Raw genomic sequence first — 20,050 nt, 5'->3', positions numbered from 1 at the left:
TGTTGAAAGTGGGGTTTTATTTTGTTTTGTTTATGACAGATCGATCTAGTAACTTAAATAAAAAATTCCCTAAAGAAATGTACTTTCTATAGACAAGTATCTGAATATGTTTTCAATCTGTACTTATTTTTAATCTTTGAAATTGAATTTTGCAGGTGAAATATATGATAACCTGGGCCGGAAGATAGAAATAAATGAGGTATAGAGGTGACCAAATATTTTTATTCGTTATAATTTTGGTTTCATGGGGGATAAACTCCTGCTTCTAGGTTATAAGATTCTAAAGGTCTTATGTGGCATTCAGCTTTTTTATGCAGTGCACAGAATATTACCAAATACAGATGGATGCTTAATAAGTAATTTTGCTATCTCAGATTTACTCTTTATTATATTTGCCCTTCTGTATACATGAAGACATTAGAGCATGACAACCTTGTGATAAAGAGATGGAAGAAAGGACAATTTAGTGAGTTGGCCCTTGTCCTGACCTGTCCTGCCCAGACCTGTTCTTTGACAAGAAAACCCCACATTGCACTGTGGATTGATTATGATTGATGTACCTTGTAATCTTTGCATAGTTCTGCTTCACTCAGTAAAAAGCACACCTGTTCCATTAGTATTGCTTTTCACTACTATCTCATTTTCTATTTCTTTGGTCTTTTTGCAATGGGTAAATTATGCTCCTTTTTCTTCTTATTTTATTCCAAATTTTTGATTTGTGAGAGAAGAAGAATGAAGAACATAAGTGGAGATGATAGTAACTTACAAAACTCTTCTATTAATACTAAGATTTACCCTCAAATTTTTTATTAGATTGCTTTCAATCATGGAGGTAGAAAATTAATGAAATCAACTTTTTTTCCCCCTGAACCAATGATTTGATATTTGTAAAGGAGATCCCTGGTGACATGTACCTGTTCTTTAGCCTAATTGCATTGTATTGCTTGGGACAATGAGAGGCTAGGTGACATGCCCAGGGTCACACAGACAGTCTGTGTCAGTCAGAATTTGAATCCTGGACTTCTGGAAATTGCCAACTCCCTGTTCACTATGTCACGAATAACTCTTTAAACTCTTATTAGTTGTATCTTTTTGTTGTTCTTGTTGCAGGTTGCATGTAGGAAACTGCTCTTCTAGGCCTTTTCTATGATTTTTTTCTACCAAAAAAGCATCTAAGTTAATTCTGTAACTTAGAATGATTACACATGACCTTACAGACTAAGGAAGAAGAAGAAACATCAACTATTCTGTAGATTCAGTTGGATCAGGCCAGAGAAAATAACATTTTCAACAGAGATTCTCAGGGATTAGAGCCATGTAACATTGACTGATGTACTAAGCATTCCAATCCAGTTGTTTTACTAACTAGTCCTGTGATGTTGGGCATGCCCCTGAAAGGTCTGTTTTATTCTAGACATGTAATACAACTGTTCCTTTGTTTCCCCCCTTGCAAGATGGAGCTTATAATGGCCACATTATTTAACTCATAGGGATGTTTTAAAGATAAAATGCAATAATAGAGGAAAGCTTGTTTAAAAAAGTCAGTCAATAAACATTTTATTAAGCATGCCTACTATGTGCTGTGCTAAGCTCTGTGAACATGATGAAACCAAAAGAGAGTCATTGCCTCCAGAGCTCACAATCAACAACTGTATTTACTGGTATTATTAGCTTCAGCAACAGTGACAACACCCTAGAGCCAGATTTTTGGGATCTAAGGGTTTTAAACCAGAGTTCTGTAAGCCTCCAAGCATTCTCCCATAATAGGAAAAGCCCCTCTACTGGGGGGAGGGGTCCTTCAAGGAGACCTGCATTGTTTTGGCTCATGGATCTGAAATGAGAGAATCAGTAAATATTAAATGTTTGACAGCATAGAATCTTGTAAAGCAATTGAGATAGCTATAACAGAGAAAGTAATTCCATATTCATTGACTGTGAGGATGGGAAATAATTCTCTCTCTCTCTCTCTCTCTCTCTCTCTCTCTCTCTCTCTCTCTCTCTTTCTCTCTCAGAAAACAAAGTCTGTTGATTTCTCTTTCAATCCTCAAGCAGATAGCAGATTTCGGTTCTATGATCATAGCCTAATTGAATCCATTAAACTTGGAGACCCCAAAGTACATGAGTTCTTTAGACTACTTGCACTCTGTCACACAGTGATGCCTGAAGAGAAAAATGAAGGTGAGTGATCCAAATGTAAGCTCCTGGGAAGCCTTTTCCCTTAGAAGTGATATTTTTAACGAAGGAAATAGAGACTTGGTAATTTTACTATTTAAAAGAATACTTGTACAAAAATGGCTTTACCTATTGTATTCCTTACATATTTGTTCTTAGGTGCAGGTATGATAATTGTATCATGTATACATCAAAAGTCTTTGTGTAGAATTAAGCTTTAATGACAATCAGGAGTATAAATGCTACATATTCTAAAAAAAATTGAAAGGTAATTATTTAAAAATTTAAAATATAAGTAGGTTTCTTATTAAAAATTCAAGTTAACTACAGCCTTGTGCTATACAGATAGTCTATTTCTGACCTTTGAACTCCTGTCATAGAGGTAGAAACAGCAGAATTTGAGAACTGATTGGTATGTGGGATAAGATTAAACTTCAGAGGTCATATCTGAATCCAGGACTCCTGACTCTAGGGTCAACATATTTTCCACTTCCTCCTGTGCATACTAAAGGCAGGTGGAAACGCTGGAGTAATCCAAACTGGCAACCATGAGCAACACTGATCTGAGTCATACTAGGGCTAACACTAGCAAGGGTAATGAAGATGGATGGAGCCTGGGATTGAAGAGATATGGACAACTGGACTTTCTGCATCCTTGCCTTTTCAGAGCTAGCAGTATGTATTGGAAAGAGTGCTAGATTTGGAGTCAGGTGAGATCTGTATACAAGTCTTGGCATTGACTCTTAATATTCGTATAACCAAGAGTGAGTTACTTTACCTATGTGAGCCTATTTGTTAAAATATGGTGACCTGAGTTCATGCAGATGTAGCTTCTAAGAAGTCTTTTGATTCTCCTCTTGGATCTTAGCTATTTCATAGGCTCTTCCTGAGGGAAATCACTTTTAGCCACACTTGGTAAATCCAGTGGTTCTTGATTGTTGTGACTTTGCTATTGCTCATTGAAATGGTATCTAAAGAATTTCTGTAAATATTGTTGACTTACTTTTTATATTGCCTAAGGATATACACTTCCTCTTTTTTTTTGATTAAAAAAATGTTAATTTTTCCTAGGCTATGGGTCCTATTTTTCATTAATATTGTACAGGCTTCTGTTAGAATACCATCCAAATCTGTTGTAGTCTACTTTGTAATTGCAAAAGTTTATATTAACACTGACATTACATAGGGGTTAATTCTTCTAAATGTGTTTTGACTATTCCGTTTTGATGTCAGGATACCAGTAAATCCCTTAACACATTCAACCACAGATTTCTCCTGGGTATTTTTATACTCAATGTGCTTTGCTTAGACTAGACCAAGGTATTTATTTGTATATATACCTTCATCTTCATCACAATGTGATATCTGGATTCAGGCTTGAAGCCTTATCTTTCCTTGTCATAAGTTAATAATTTCATACCCCTTAAGTCCAAATAACATGGTTATGTGACTGGGAAAAGATTCCGTGAGATAAAGGAGTTGTTTGATGTGGTTTTTGTTCCTCTCCCTGAGACAAGGACTATTTCATTTTGTCTTTGCATATTGTTTTGAACACTTTTGGGGAGAGAGGTTGGGGGGAGGGGCGCAAGGTTCTGAACTTTTAGTTTCATTGGTGGAGGGAACATCTTCTGGCATTATTGATCATGTTCTGTAACATTACTTTGATGGAAGGAACTGCAGGTGAGGGAGCTCTCTCTTCCAATAGGGGGCTGTCACTATGTAGTCTTAGAGAGTTGCCCAGGGACAGTAAGAAGTTAAATGACTTGCTCAGGATCCCACAGCCAGTATGTTAAGGAGGTAGGACTTGAATCTAGGATTTCCTGACTCAGAGATGGGCTTTTTTTTTTCAACCCTGTCATATGACTTCTTACATTACACATAGTAGAGTGTTTAACAAATATTTGAGAAATGGAATTGAGCTCAAAGGGGACAGAAAGTAAAAGCAGCAAAGTAGCATTAACCATTTTATTTATGATGTTTCTAGGATTTTGTAAGGGCAAGTAGGCGGCACGGTGAATAGAATGCTGGACCTAGAGTTAGGAAGACTCATTTTCCTGAGTTCAAATCCAGCTTCAGACACTTACTGGCTGTGACCCTGGGCAGGGCTGTATAAGGTATCCAAGGAAGACTGGCATCTCTGGTGTGAGGGCTTGCCAAACCCTGTTTAGGGCTGTCCATCCATCTTTGGTGTCCACCTTTCATCCAACTATCACCTGTGGTTCCACGAAACTATAACATGTGCAGAGGCCACACCTTGGTAAAACTGTCTCAACAGATGGGCTAACCCAGGTTGAGGGTACCTACAAACCTATCAGTGAGTTAGGGGGATGTCTACTCCAAACATGTGAAGACTTATTCTGGCAGAATGGGCAGATGAGAACAATTTGTTCCAATGGACATGAAGGCAGGATGAAGCAGGCACTGTGGAGTGCTTAAAGCATGGTCAGACATTGAAGATGCCAAGGTCATCCACTGCATCCTGGGCCGTTGCCAGTTGTCTTGACTTTTGTCTCGCCACTGGACTTCAGTGACTCTTTGAAGGGAGAGGGAGGTTGATGACTTTGTGCAATTCTGTCTCACTTAGATCCAATTCACGCTCAAGTCTAGACCTGGAGAAAGAAATAAGAAACGACCGCAGTGTCTTTGCCAAGAAATACCCAAATGGGGTTGCAAAAAGTCAGACATGACTGAAACAACTGAACTACAAACCTTTGTAATAATTCTACAGTATACTGTATGTTTTTAATGCAGTGATTTCAAAATCCTTGAAAATAGACTTTATCCCTGTTGTTCACTTATCAAATCCTAAAGGATTAAGGTTTAAAGTAAATGTCTGAGATTCATATGCTTTTTATTTATGGTATTCCTAGGTCTTTATAATAATAATGTGGTGTGCCATGTGCTATTTTTAATGCAGTAATATCAAAAGGCTTTCAAATAGATTTTTATCCTTGTCTTTGGCTTATCAAATCCTAAAGGCCTAAGTGCCTGAGGTCAGATTACGAGTTAGCTTCTTGAGAAGCTTTTATTGTTGGATTTAATTGAAAAAGATAGATCAACATTCTGGCCTATACACTTCATGTGGATACATTGGAGGGATCTTGATGTCATTGAAATGGATATCTTTTATTAACACAGATCATATTCCTTCCAAATCTCTTCATGCTCCACCCTTCTTGTTTATGCTTGCCAGTAAATCATCTCTAGACCAATCTGTTCAGCATATTGGAAGACTTCGTCTTGTTCAGAGACTCACCTATATAGCAGCGTATGCCCTTATGGTTGCAGTTATCTGTAGTTATCTCCTCAATATATAAAATCCTGGTGGGAAGGACTCTTACTCAAATGTGAAAGGGAAGGGCCAAAGAGTAAATATCTCAGCATTTGCTATATGTGTATGTTGACACATGTACGTGATAAGAAACATGCAGAGATATCCTATGAATTATACAAACCATGATCTTTACAGTTAGTTTTAAAAATAAGCTAATTATATTGAGCATGAGGATGAACAAAAAAAAATCTCATTTGAGCCTTACAATGCTAATTACATGACCTTGGACATATAACTTAAATCCATCTAGCTGTATTGTATTTTCTTAATCTAAAATGGTGGTAAAAACACCTTTAAATGAAGATGGGTCCAAATAAGACTGAAATGGGAATAATCATATCTGCTTCTTTTTAGCTCATAAATAACATCACCTATGTGATGTACCTTTGTGCTCTTTGGAAGAAAAGCCCCATATAGGCACAAAGCTTTTAAAAGTTGGTTGCATTATTCTGGTTTAACAGAGAATTGTCAAATTTACAAGTGATGTAAAGATGGGAGGAATAGCTGACATGTTGGTGTGAGGCGACCTGGATAGTGGATAGAGCACTGGATGGGGAGTCAGGAAGACCTGAGTTTGAATTTGAGTTTGAATCTGAGTTTGACCTCAGACACTTAACTAGCTCTATGATGCTGGGCAAGTCACTCAAGCACTCTCTGCCTCAGTTTCCTCAACTATAAAATGAGGATAATAAAAGTATCTGTCTCCCAGGGTTGTCGTGAGGATCAAATGAGGTAACATGTAGAGAGCTTTGCAAACCTTGAAGTACCATGTAAATATTAGCTCTTATTATGTTGAGTGATAGAGTCTGGATCTAAAAAGATATCAAAATATTAGAATAAGGTGAAATATAAAAAAGATATATGTGAAGTTCTATACTTGGTTTAATTGTCACTGTCTTCATGAATATAAGATAGGAGAAGTATATGGCTAAACAGTTCTTCTGGAGAAAACGATCTGAGGAAATTAGTGAACTTCACACTTACTACAAGGCAACAGTGTGGTATGTCAGCCAAAGAAAGTAACTTTATTTTAGGATCATCCATGAAGTTCTAATCCTATGACTTATTGCTCCGGGTTCTTGAAGTCTCTCCGTGCAGAGTACAAGCTTTGGAAGGTTCTACCATGCTGAAAAGGCTTTGACTATGGCTGTGGCAATAGACTGGGTCTGTTTTCTGAGGACCAAGCTCACTGTCACAGTCACATTACCAGTAGGCTGGCCACCTGGTGAATTTTTTTGATCATGGCAATCCATGAAATGGAGAAAAATTAAAATGGCTTCAGTTTTCCGTGGACACTCTTTGTATTTGCGGTGCTAAGTAGCAGCACGAGGGAAGAGACAGAAGGGTGCTGTCACAGTTTTTAGACCATTAATAAACTTTGATTTGACTATTGCTTCTCTAAATGTGAGATCCTTGCCCAAGGAGTAGACATGTTTCTGGAGGACTTGAATTACACCCATCTTGGCATTCTTGGCATAAACAGAGCCAGAAGAAAAGAAGGAAGTTGCAGCTAAATGGAAGGGTGTTCACAGGAACTCCGTGGAGAAGCAAAGTAGGCAGTTAGTGAGTTTGATCATACATCCAAAGGCAACAAGAAAGATTATTTCATGGGACATTTGTTTTGGGTCATCATATATTCCAGCAAATGGTAAGTATTTGTGAAAAAAACCATCATGACAGTAATTGAAGCTTATGTGCCAACATTGGCTGTTGAGGAAAAAGTGATAGAGGAATTTTTTGAAGAACAAATCAAGACCCTCCAGATTTAGTGAGGATTCACTCTGATAATTGATGAGTTCAACACAAAGGTGGAAAAAAATAAAGATGGAGAAAAAGATGTAGAAAAACCTGGTTCAGGATGAAGAAATGAGAGAGGTCAAAGAATTCTAAGTTACATTGAAGTCTTATCCTATGAAGGCTTCTTTTGGGGAAATAATTGGTAGGTGCTAGACATGGTTAACACCAAATAACACGGTAAAGAGTGAAATAAGTTTTTTTTTAACAGAAAGGAAAATACTTGTTTTTGATGTAGAAGTTATCCTTGAGTAATCTATCTGTGTATAATCGGACACCAACTCAACAAAGTTAATGTCAGAATTATTAAAAAGCAAGAAGACAGAATAATGAGAAAAAGATATGAATCATAATTGAAATAATTTGGCCCTGTACTATTTAAAAAATTGAAAATGAAAAACAGAAAATGGATAACAGAAATGATGTCAACACCAACTAGAATAATTTTACCCAAAATTTTAACTAATGTAAATTAATTGCTTCAACAAAGAGATCAAAAGAGTCCAGAAAGTGCCTTAGTCAGCCATCTCACTTATCAGAGAGAGATTATTGCCAAAGACAACACTGTGTTAGAATATAAACTCATTTATAAATTCATGAACAGTATCATGTCACAAAGCAGAGAGAATTAGCAGAGGGTAAAACTAGATGTGTTTAGTTTAAGAAGACGATCAACAAAGGACAGTCATTCTAAAAGCATTCAAGGTTGAAGATGCAAGGGAGAAACGAACAAAAGAAAAATGGAAAATATTTGCAAAATTCATTATAATTAAATATTTCCTTCATCAAAGACAGTAGAACCACCACTTGGTCTGTAACATCGTAGTCCCAAGGTGCTTACAGAAGAAGTAAAAATGTCATTGAAGAGAACATAGATGGAAAAAGTAGCCACGTTGGACCAAGTCTGTAGTCACTCAGTAAGCACTAAACACTTACTATGTGCAAGGCACCATGATGAGCTCTAGGAATAGAAAGAAAGGCAAAAGATAGTGACTGACCTCAAAGAACTCACAATCTAATGGGTGAGACAACATACAAACAAATACATATACAAATATACCAACCGTATGCAGGAGAAATAGGAATTAATTAACAGAATGAAGATATTGGGAAAGACTTCCTGAAGAAGTTGAGATTTTAGCTGGGGCTTAAAGGAAGCCAGGGAAGCCAAGAGACAGAAATGAAGAGGGAGAGAATTCCAGGCATGGGAAATAGCTAGAGAAAATGTCCAGAGCCCAGAGATGGAGTGTTTTGTTCGAGGAACAGTCAGGAGATCAGTGTCACTGGATCAAAGGGTATGTGTGTGAGTGGAGTGGGGTGGTTGCAGGTGGTATAAGGTGTAAGAAGACTGGAAAAGTAAGGAGAAGCCAGGTTTTGAAAAGTTTTGAACACCAAACAGAGAATTTTTGTATTTGATCCTGGAGATGATAGGGAGCTGCTGGATTTTATTGAGTAGGGGTTGACATGGTTAGACTGAACTTCAGGAAAATCACTTTCGTAACTGAATGGAGGAAGGACTGGAGTGGGAAGAGATTTGAGGCAGACAGACCCCCCCCCCCCCAGCAGACTATTGAAGTAGTCCGGTCATGAGATAATGAGGGTCTGCACCAGAGTGGTGGTAGTGTCAGAGGAGAGAAGGTGGTGTGTGTAAGAGATGAAGGTCAAACTGACAGTACTTGACAACAGATTGGCTGGGCAGGCGCTGGAGGTGGGGAGGAAGGGTTGAGTGATAGTAAAGAGCTGAGAATGATACCAAGGCTGTGATCCTGGATAACTGGAAAAATAGTGATGCCTTCAATAGTCATAAGGAAATTTGGAAGATAGGAGGATGGGGAAATAGAATGAGTCCAGTATGAACAGGATGTCCATGCTAGAAGTAACATAATCATGAAGGCATTGAAGGAGCATAAGATGCTAAAAGTATGGGGAAAAAACCCTTAGAACTTATTAATACTAAAAAAAGTGAATGAGACAACATCAATAATTACTAGCCTGTGTGCTCCCTTTCCCCTCTATACAAAATCCTTAGGAGAGTCAACTATACACATATTGAGGACAGCCTTGATGAGAGTATTAGCAGGGAATAAGAAGGCTTTCACAAATGATATTCAGCAATAGATTACATTTTTTTTTACCATTTCATAAATAATTGAACTATCTAGAGAATATAAGATCTCACTGGGCCTGTTGTTTATTGATTGAAATAAAGCATTTGATTTGACTGCCTCATAGTCTCTCTTACAACAAGATGCCTCTGAAGCATACATCAAAATTATTCAAGATTCCTTTGAAGATATAATAGAAATAACATTATTCAATAACTCTCTGATCATAAACATCAGGCAAAGCATGAAACAGGGAGACGTATGCTCCCCAAAGGTATTTGCCATTCAGGTGGAGGAGATCCTGCAAAGATTCCAGGTCAAAGAGGAATTCCCCATTGATGGTGAAGTCCTCCAGATGCTTCTATTTGAAAATAACATGATATTGATTTCATCAAGCTCCAGGGCGATGCTGAGCCTCCTGGAGGAGATCTATAATCACTCAGAAGATTTTGGCACACCGAGAAGACCAGTGGATGAAGAATGTCTTTTGCCCAGATTATGACATACACTTGACTGAACACCGTAAAGAACTTGTCCATCAGTATGTGTATATGAGACAGGCAGTACTGATGGACGTGATCTGGGCCTAGAGTTAAACAGTAGGAGGAGAGCAGGTCTCTTGGAAATTGCAAATCTCCTTTATAACTAACTAACCCCAAACTTCCCATGAAAGCAAAGGCCCAATTTTTTAAGGCCCATCATTCTACTGGTATTACTATATGACAAGAAAACAATTAAAAATGAATATCACATAGAGGGCAATGGAGAGGTGTCTGGTAGGTGACAGCTTTCTGAAACATGTAATCAAGGAGGAACTCCAGAGAATAAGAGGAGTAAAAGATATCAATAAAGAATTGTATAATAGGAAGAGAAGTGGGTTGGTCATGTGGCAGGAGTGAAGGATGATAGGTGGGCAGTCAGCCAGATTGTTACAGTAGTGGCCTTAAAATGTCAGGAGCAGAAGTGAGGAAGGCCTCTGCACATTGATTAGACCTTGTGTGATGAACTTATTGGAGCACATGATAAGAGTCAAATAAGATAGATGGTCATTGGTGGGTTATGAGCTGCTTGTGTCATTGGAGAGAACTTCCAAATTTATGAGATCTCAATTCTATTTGAGTATTTGCCTAAGGATATCATTATTATTATTATTATTATTATTAGAGTATCTTAAATATAGGCAGGTGAACTCTAAGCTCTATTGGTCAGCTATCAATTTGGCTTGAGGGGATAGGTTGAACCAGATTGAAGTATGAGATATTTCTTTCTTTCCCCACACCCTACTTTCATCCAGACCATTTTCTCATCTTCCCATCACCCACAAGTGTTCCATTTCCATGGTCATGAACTCTGAAGTTACTTTATCTGATCATTATCTTTTATCATAACATCTTTCACTCTGCCTTTATTACCCCTAGCCCTACTTTTCATCTTCATCATGACCGCCAATCCTTCTACCTCTCTATTCTTTAAAAATAACACTGGTTAGTATTTATATAGTGCTTTGAGATTTGCCAAGAACATTACAAATATTATCTCACGTTATCATTACAACAACCCTATCAGGTAAGTGATATTATTATCCCCATTTTATAGATGAGGGAACTGTAGCAAACAGTGACTAAGTCACTTGGCCATGGTCACACAGCTAGTTACTCAGTTAGTATTCAAATTTCTTCTTGACTCCAGGTCCAGAATTCTAACCACTGAGCCAGTTAGCTGCCTTCTTTCTTGGACTATTACCCTTCACTGACCACACTTTCTTTTTTTCCCTTCCTCAATCTCTTGGTGAAGTAGTTCAATTATACACTGCCCTCTCCACTTTAGCCTCTCACCCTCTTATCCTTCTGCCAAGTCTCAGCCTTGGACTATTCCCACCATCCGCTGTCTTCATTCCTGTTCACATGCTGCTCAGCAGAACTGGCAAAACTATGTTGACTGGGTTCACTACAAATTTATGTTACATCTCTGAAAGAAGAAAGTCCTTTTACGCCTCCCTAGTAGAATCACTATCCTGTTTAGCACAGTCGCTATTCCAAATCTTTCCATCTCTTCTTCCAGGCCCTCATCTCAATTGACAAACTTGCTTCATATTCCATTGAAAAAATTGAAGCTATTCACTTAGACTGTTCCATTTTCACCTTCTCCTTATCTCACATTACTCAGATGTCTTCCTCCATTGTTTTCTTCTTCATTCCTGTCTCACAACCTTAGTCCCAGCCATATTTTCAGTTCCAGTGCATACTCCCTGATTATCATTGCTTTGCAAATGCTTTCTTTCCATATTTAACTGTAAGACTTTTGAGGGCAGAGACCTCTTTGTTTTTGTATTCATGTACATTACTACATACCAGGCACATAATAGAGTGCTTGCAGCAAATAGTAAAACATAGTAAATAAATAGTAATGGTGAAAAAAAATAGTAATACTCAATAAAAAAAATAGCAAATACTTATTAAACGATTTTTCCTTCATTGATTCAATTAAACCAGAACTGATAATGTGTCTTCTCTGTGCAAAACACTATCCTATGGACTGGAGATATAAAAGATTAGAACAAATCAAGTTTTGCCATTGAGTAGTTCACATTATATTTGTTCAGCCACATCTGGATTTCTGCGTTCAGGCCTGGGCACCATGTTTTGCAAAGTGCATTCAGAGGAAGGCATCCTGGATTGTGACTATTTCATGGAGCACATGTCATAAGAGGATCTGTTGAAGGAACTGGGGATATTTATCCTGGGAAGAGAAAGTTGGAGGAGGAGGAAGAGGATAGTGGTCTTCAAGTATCTGACAGACTATCATATGAGAAAGAGACTAGATTTGCTGTTTTGACTCAGGGAGGCAGTGGTATTAACGGCAGAGAAACTCTCTGTAAGAAGGAAACTTCTGAACAAATTGAGTTTGTAAGTGTAACGAGCTGTTTTGGGAAGTAGTAGGGTACCCCCTCAATAAAGGTCTCCAGGGAGAGGCTGAGTTTGCTGGCTGTTTGTAGGGGGAGGACCACTCAAGTCCTGGTGATATAGGATCAGAGGTCACTGGCTCATACATCTGGAGTCAGAGGGACCTCTGAGGTGATATGATCCAACTCCTTCATTTTATTGAGGTGGAGACGGAGGCCCAGGAAGGTTGTGACTTTTCCAAGGTCACACAAGCACTAAGCATGAAAGGCAGGAGTTGAACCCAAGTCCTCCAACTCCAGAGACCAGTGCTCCATTTCGTCTGTCTCAAATTGCTTCCAACTGAATTCTGTGATTATTTAGTCAACAATTTTATGTTTTAATCCTCTTTGTGTTGTGCACAGTTCACAGCATAGTGCCTTGTTGGGGCTTACAAAATATTTTTTGAATAAAACCTGAATGATCATCTGAGTGAATTTCTCTAGAAGTCTCACCCTTTTAGGAAAGGAATAGGAACTCTATCTGTGATTCTGTTCATGAGGAAATTTCTTTCTATCAATGTAGGCTATCACCTTCTCTACAACTTGAGTCTTAGAGAGCTTTCTAGAGCACTGAGAGATTAAGTGACTTGCCCCAAGTTGTTATACAGTCAGGCTTCAAGGTCAGCTCTCCATTTATTATGCCAGACTGCCTTTTATCTTGCTCTCTCGATGATAGATCTTTAAATGTAGAAAATGAATTCTTCCTACTTCCTTCTTATTGGTCATTATCTTCTGTCCACAGGGTAGTACTTGGGAAGCAAGCAAATCCAGGGTACTGCTTGAATGTCATAAAGGCAACTCATCTAAGAATGGAGAAGGCCATGTTAATGTACTTTCACTTTCCTTTCCATTCTCTGGCAAAGATGGGAACCAAGAGACATAAAATAAGGACAGTTATGTTCTGAATCGGCCATAGACTATTGATGAAAAATCGATGTTGAAGAATTTATCACTCCTGCCTCTAACCTAAAATCTGTCATTGAAATTTGACATGGAGGCCAATAGGAAGCAGAGTGCATACGTTGTTGAATTTGGAGTCAGGAAGGCCTGAGTGTAAATTCTACCTTAGAATCCTACCTTATTGGTCAAGCACTTTGCATTTTTTATCTCATTTGATCCTCACAACAACCTGGGGAGTAGATGCTATTATTATCCCCATTTTGTAGATTGGTAAGCTGATATACAAAGATGTCTTAAAGGATAAAATAAATTGATGAGTTTTTCTTCTTTAAAGATTCAATTATATGAAATAAAGACCAGATTCTATACTTTCATGAAAATAAATGCAATACCAAATGCTGCTGCTTATCACCATTACCACCACCACCACCACCACCACCACCATCATTGATTTTTTTTGAGAAAGAAATACTAAGAACTTGACTGACATCTATATAAAATTCATGAATCAGAGGACCTGGATTTGAATTCCATTTTTGCTACCTATAAGCTTGAATTCCAGGTACCAGAGAAGTGAAATGGAAAAAGAAAAATTCCAATTTGAAAACTCATTAGCCAAATTCTCCAACTCCTGGATCTGAGAAAGGTTACTAGAAATCTGTGTGAGGAAGCCCTCCATAGATTATAGAAAATGATGAAGGAAGCTATTGATAAGACACAAAAGTAGGAATGTTCTTTCCTTAACTAGTGGAAGAAGTTCAAAAAAGTAAAGATAGATTTGGAAAATATCTACATTTTTAATAACAAGTGGGAGCTAGAAGATTAGGGTCTCCAGGGTCCAGATCCAAGGCCCCTCACATTGTGAAAAGAGACTGGGAAAAGCTGATAGACTTGTTGCTGAAGGAGGTATTATGGGGGAAAGAGGAGACAAATCAGTGGCTAGAGATAGAAGTAACTGAAAGAGCCTGGTGGGAAAACTTTCATATGCAAAACATACTTGTTTGAGGGAAACTTTTTATTTATTTTCAATTTTTTTTATTGTTTTTTTTCTCATTTGAGATTCAAGAAAGCCAGCGAAGTAGAATATAGCTGTCATTTACATGAGGCTTTGAGGTTTACAAAGTGTTTCCCATAGATTATCCCATTTGATTTTTCTAACAACCCTATAAAGTAGGTATTATTATTAGCCCCATTTACAGATGAGGAAACTGAGATTCAGAGAAATTAAGTGAATTCTCCATAGACACACAGCTAGTATCTGATTTGAACCTGTCTTCTTGAATCCAAGTCCATTGCTCTATCCACTTCTTCATGTTACTTCTCTAAACAGATGAGTTCAGAGTTCCCCTTGAACTCCTTGTTCTTAAACCTTCCAATCTTCTAAGATGTAAGGCTTTCTGGAATATTTTTTTGAGTCCAGTGTGAAATCTTAACTTCTGCTCCAAGACTATGATATTTACTGTGTCTTCTGTTGTTTTATTTTAGGAAAATTAATTTATCAAGTTCAGTCACCCGATGAAGGAGCTCTAGTAACAGCAGCAAGAAATTTTGGATTTGTTTTTAAGTCTAGAACTCCAGAAACCATCACAATAGAAGAAATGGGAAAAGTTGTTACTTACCAGCTGCTTGCCTTTTTGGATTTTAACAATATCAGAAAAAGGATGTCTGTGATAGGTATCACATATCTTTGCTTTTTAAAAAACATCTTTTGTTTGCAGGACATTGACATATAAAGTTATACTTAATTTACTACCATTAATTTTATTGCAGTGAATGGAGCATGGGATTTGGAGTCAGCAAGACCTGAATGCAGATCTGGTCTTAGACACTTAGTAGTTGTGTAACCCTGGGCAAGTCACTTAACTTCGTAATGCCTCAGTTTCTTCTTCTGTAAAGTGGGAATAAAAATAGCATCTACCTCATAAGGTTGTTGAGAGGATCAAATGAGATAACATGTACTTTGCCGATCTTGAAGTGCTGTATGTTAGCTATTATTATTATTGTTATTATTACTAATGATGATAAGCCAATTCATTCATTCAAAAGCATTTATTAAGTACCCACAATGCGACAGGCCTGGACAGTGAGGTGGCACAGTACTGGGCCTGAAATCAGAAAGACTCATCTTCCTGAGTTAAAATCTGGCCTCAAACACTTAGTAGTTGTGTGACCCTGGCCAAGTCACTTAACCCTGTTTGCCTCAGTTCCTCTCTCCATAAAATGAGCTGGAGAAGGAAATGGCAAACCACTCTAGTATCTTTGTCAAGAAAACCCCAGATGGGGTCATAATGAGTCAAACACAATGGAAACAACAACATGGGACAGGCACTGTGCTAAGAGCTAGAGATACAAAGATAAAATTAAAACAGTCTCTTTCCTCAAGGTGCTTTTATTTTATTTAGAAGAAAGACTGGAGAACAGATAAGTGAATACAAAATAAGGACACAGTAATTTATGGGCAGGAAGAAAAGGCTTTAGCAGTTGGAGGACCTGTCATTTTGGTATTTGCTCATGACCTATAAATATAATAAAATAAAAAACAAATACATGAAAATAATAATAATAATAATAATAATAATAATAAAAGTACAACAGAATCCATTTCTATGGATGGCATATGGAATATACACGTAGGTGCAAATGTTGAGTTTGATCATCAGGTACTGGCCCTTGGAGATTATTCTCAGCAGGTAAAAGTACATAGAAAGAGAAGTCTGAGAATGTTCATCTTTTGTGGACAACATGTTGCAGGTTTTTCCATTGCCACAATTGTATGTCATCATCACATATCTTTTGAGCGATTGTGTTTACGGTTTTTAATCAAGGTAAGCTGTCTTTTCTTTACAGTATCCCAGGAAGTGTTACTGATACTGCCTTGGCTTAGTAGTGGCTTCTCATTGATTTGGGGGTGTTGACAACACCTTAACTATGCAGGGATACTTCTGGCCCTCGCCTAAGATGGGCACCTTGTGTCATTTGACATATTGCTGTCTGGAGAAATTGCAGTCCAACCACAAACATCTGATGTTCGTCTTAATATATTCCACATGAGGAAAAGTAATGTTCTCCCATACATTAAATGAACAATTTTTTGAGTATTGTTTTGTGTCAGGAGGAATTTTAAGAAGGATCCCTACCAGGGAAAAATGATGTCTGTTTCATAACACAAGGACAAACTAGGAAGAAGGGAGACAACTTTAGAATTCTAGCTATCCCTTGGTCTTTCTGAGTAATATCTTGATATGAAATGAAAGCATAGAAATCACTTGAGTTCCTTTGAAAACTGCAATAAGAATTTAGGTCAACTAATTCTTTAAATTAATGCTGTGTAATTTTGGCAACTAAGTGGCACAAGTGGAGTCAGGAGGACTCATCTTTGTAAAGGCAAATCTGGCCTCAGACACTTAGTAGCTATGTGACCCTGGCCAAGTCACTTAACCCTGTTGGCCTCAGTTTCTTCATCTGTAAACTGAGTTGGAGGAGGAAATGGTAAACCACTTCAATATCTTTGCCAAGAAAACCCCAAATAGGATCACAAAGAGTTGTACACGAATAAAAAAGCTATAATTTTATTGCCAACAGTGACTAGGATAGTCTATTCTGGGATAAGACTTCCTACCCCTTACCCTACTCCTGTTCTTATCAATTGTTGATATGGGACATCAACAATCTATATTTTTGCCTATGTTGGGCTATAGTTATACCTATCAATTTTCTCTTTTGTGATATCAATGCATATTTAAATCAACATGTATCTGTCGATCACCAAGCCACCTGGATCAGCACTAGGCTAGGTGACCTGGGGTTAGGCGTGTTTGTGTCTTTTGACTAGTAAGAATAGCAGCTTTATTTTAGCCTATGTATATGGTATTATATATACAAGGGAGTCAGGCACATATTGCTGAGCTCAAATTTGCAACCAAGACTAAAGATTTTACACAGACAAGCATGTAACTTATTTAGGCGTGCTAGGTAGGGAAAAGTCTTGTGTATCATCAGTAGATACTCATTCTTGAGTCTAGAAAAAAGGGGTTACTACCAGGCAAAAATATCTAGGCTAAATTTGGCTGATATATTTATGGTTTAGGACTGAAGTGTCCTTAGACATTGATCAGTGGTATGTGATACTCTAGATCAGATCAGAAGGATAATTTCTGGCTGATGGGATCAGTATGCAAAAACTTCAGGTCTCAATGCTAAATGGTTTCTTGTAATTATGTTCGTGGTTTCACCTGGATAGGAAACTCCCTGTGAAGAAACTCCCTTCACCAATATAAATACCTGCCCTGCAACTTATCATTTAAGAGTGTTTAGGGGGGAAAGGTTAAATGATTTTTCCAGAGGTTATGCAGTAGTTATGCAATAGAGGCAAGACTTGAACCTGGGTCTTTCTGACTAGATTAGTCATCTCTCAGCACTGCTCTATGATTGTGCATCCTGGAACACCAAGTCAGGGGAAATGGTTCCTTACTAGTATCAAATATAATGCCTCTTTATCAGGGCCTACAGTCAGCCTTGGTAAGGTCTGATTGAGTTAACATTACTCTATCATAATACAGTGTTTCAAACGTTTTCTTTTTAGTTCAAAACCCAGAAGGACAGATAAAGCTATATTGTAAAGGAGCAGACACCATTCTGTTTGAAAAACTGCATCCTTCCAATGAAGAACTTATGACACTGACATCAGATCATCTCAGTGTAAGTGCCTTATGTCTTCAGTCCAGTAAGGAAGAGAATTTTCCCATGCTTTATGGGTGTGGCTCACTTTTATCTGTGACTTAGTAGATCTGTCTTGGGGAACTGGCTGAGGCATATAGGGGTTGGGTTACTGAACCAGAGATAAGTGTCAGAGGTAGGGTTTGAGCCAAGTATTATGGGTCCTAAGCCCAGCACTCTGTCTATTGTGCTATGTTATCTATTATCTCTCTCTCTCATATCTTGATCTCTATATCTATCTATCATCCATTACCAGGGCCCAAAATTTCATCACTTAGTGGCCAACCGACATACCTACACATATATGTAATGCACAATATGTAATCTATAATACATGGCATATCCATGTATATAGACATACGTGTATATATCTATATGCATCTGTGTCTATGTGCGTGTATGTCTACATATGTCCATATGTCTATATATATCTAAACACACAGTATTGCTGGGTTTGGAGCTAGTAAGATGGTTGGTTGGTTGGTTGCTGTTCTTTGTTCTTGAAGTGGACCAAAATGATATCACTATGTTGGAGTCAAGGTCCAGTGTGTCCGACTGTGGCTGATCAGACCAATAAGAGCTTGGAAGGCTCTACCACTGGTCAGGCCCAGTAAGACAGTCAGACCTGACTCAGATCCCATCTCTGACATTTGCTAGATCTCTATCATAGTTAAGTTGTGACCTGCATTGGTGAAAAGAATTCTTATAATGGAAGTTTTCTATACTGATTAAATATCAGATCCTTTTATAGTCACATAGAGACACATGTAAATTATGTGATGAAATATGCACACATGTGAGGTCATCTGTGTGCCAGATTGTTGCCTGCAAAATACCTTGCAGAGCTCATCACTCTGCTGGGAGCTTCAGGGAGGCTCGCTCTCAATGGATGAACCCATTTATACTTCATCACTTCCATAGATCCACGATCTCATTTCTGTGGATATTCTCTCCTTGGATGCAAATCATATAATCTATCTAACCCTGCTCATTTAGGAATGTCATTCTAGACCATGATCTTCCATAGGTCTTCTACAAAGAATCCACTCAGTGTGTTGGGAACATACTGGTTTTCATTTTGTATTTTTCTTCTTCTTGCCTTATATATTGCCTTATACGGCCCTGCACATCATAGGGCTTAATGAATGCTTGTGGGATTGGATGGGATTGGAGCTTCCCTTTAGGTCTTTGTAAACTTCCGGCATATCAGTAGAACACTCAAGTTGTCCATCTTATTAGCTTTGACATGACCCATCTTCTTTTTTGATCACACATTTGCTTAATGATATCTCATATGCCAATTTTTGAACATAACTCAAAGTTGGAAATATGGTACTACTTTGTACCTACCATGCATTGCTCCATTGCCTTCCGGGTCACTTGCAACTATAATTTCTAAAATACTGTGGTATTCCAAGACTTACAATCTTAGAGAATTCTGGGAGAACATTTGTATTTAAATAATATATTTTTGCACTGGGGAGCAACTTAGGATCATTAAAAACACAACATGATTTCCCAAATGCAATCCAATCCACCTTTCTTCCCTTTCAATTCTGGACCCACCCCATTATCTGTATGCAATATCTATTCCAATTTTACGATATGGACAATAGGAATTTTTATCTATTTCATTTTTCCTTTGTAGATTGCTAGGCATAATCATGGATCTCATTGAAGAAATCCACTACTTGATGCTATCAGAATAATATCACCTGACAATAGGCATACCTGGAAGACATCACCAATCTATAGGGAACCTTTCTTCCCTTTAAATGTTATGTAATACATTCTCTGTGACAAAGATGAGCACTTTAGAGAATGTATGTCTCTGTGTTTTATGACTCATTTGATGCTAACAAAGAGTCAAAGAAGAAAGTTATTTCTATGTTTGCATTTGTCAAGGACTCTTGGATGATCTTGGTATTTGTGTGAGAAAGAACTGTTAAGGCTATGTTTTACTCTACCAATTCAAATGTTTTTTTCCCCTTCCTTCCTCCCTCCCTTCCTTCCTTCCTTCCTTCCTTCCTTCCTTCCTTCCTTCCTTCCTTCCTTCCTTCCTTCCTTCCTTCCTTCCTTCCTTCCTTC

General features: G+C 37.9%; 1 protein-coding gene across 4 annotated transcripts in view; it reads left to right on the top strand.

Moving 5' to 3' along the window:
• Positions 1-20,050, top strand: part of ATP8B4 (ATPase phospholipid transporting 8B4 (putative)) — a 327,254-nt gene that overhangs the window by 230,848 nt on the left and 76,356 nt on the right. For all 4 annotated transcript variants that reach the window (XM_027840872.1, XM_027840874.1, XM_027840871.1 and 1 more), the window contains 4 exons: positions 156-199; positions 2,013-2,178; positions 14,732-14,920; positions 17,829-17,944. In XM_027840872.1, coding sequence (XP_027696673.1) covers positions 156-199; positions 2,013-2,178; positions 14,732-14,920; positions 17,829-17,944 — 515 coding nt within the window. The remainder of the gene's footprint in view (positions 1-155; positions 200-2,012; positions 2,179-14,731; positions 14,921-17,828; positions 17,945-20,050) is intronic.

The sequence above is a fragment of the Vombatus ursinus genome, unplaced genomic scaffold (assembly GCF_900497805.2).
Source record: "Vombatus ursinus unplaced genomic scaffold, bare-nosed wombat genome assembly UNPS02014848.1, whole genome shotgun sequence".
NCBI lineage: Eukaryota > Metazoa > Chordata > Mammalia > Diprotodontia > Vombatidae > Vombatus > Vombatus ursinus.
The sequence above is the reverse complement of the archived record's forward strand: the minus strand, read 5'-3'. Positions and strand labels throughout refer to the sequence as shown.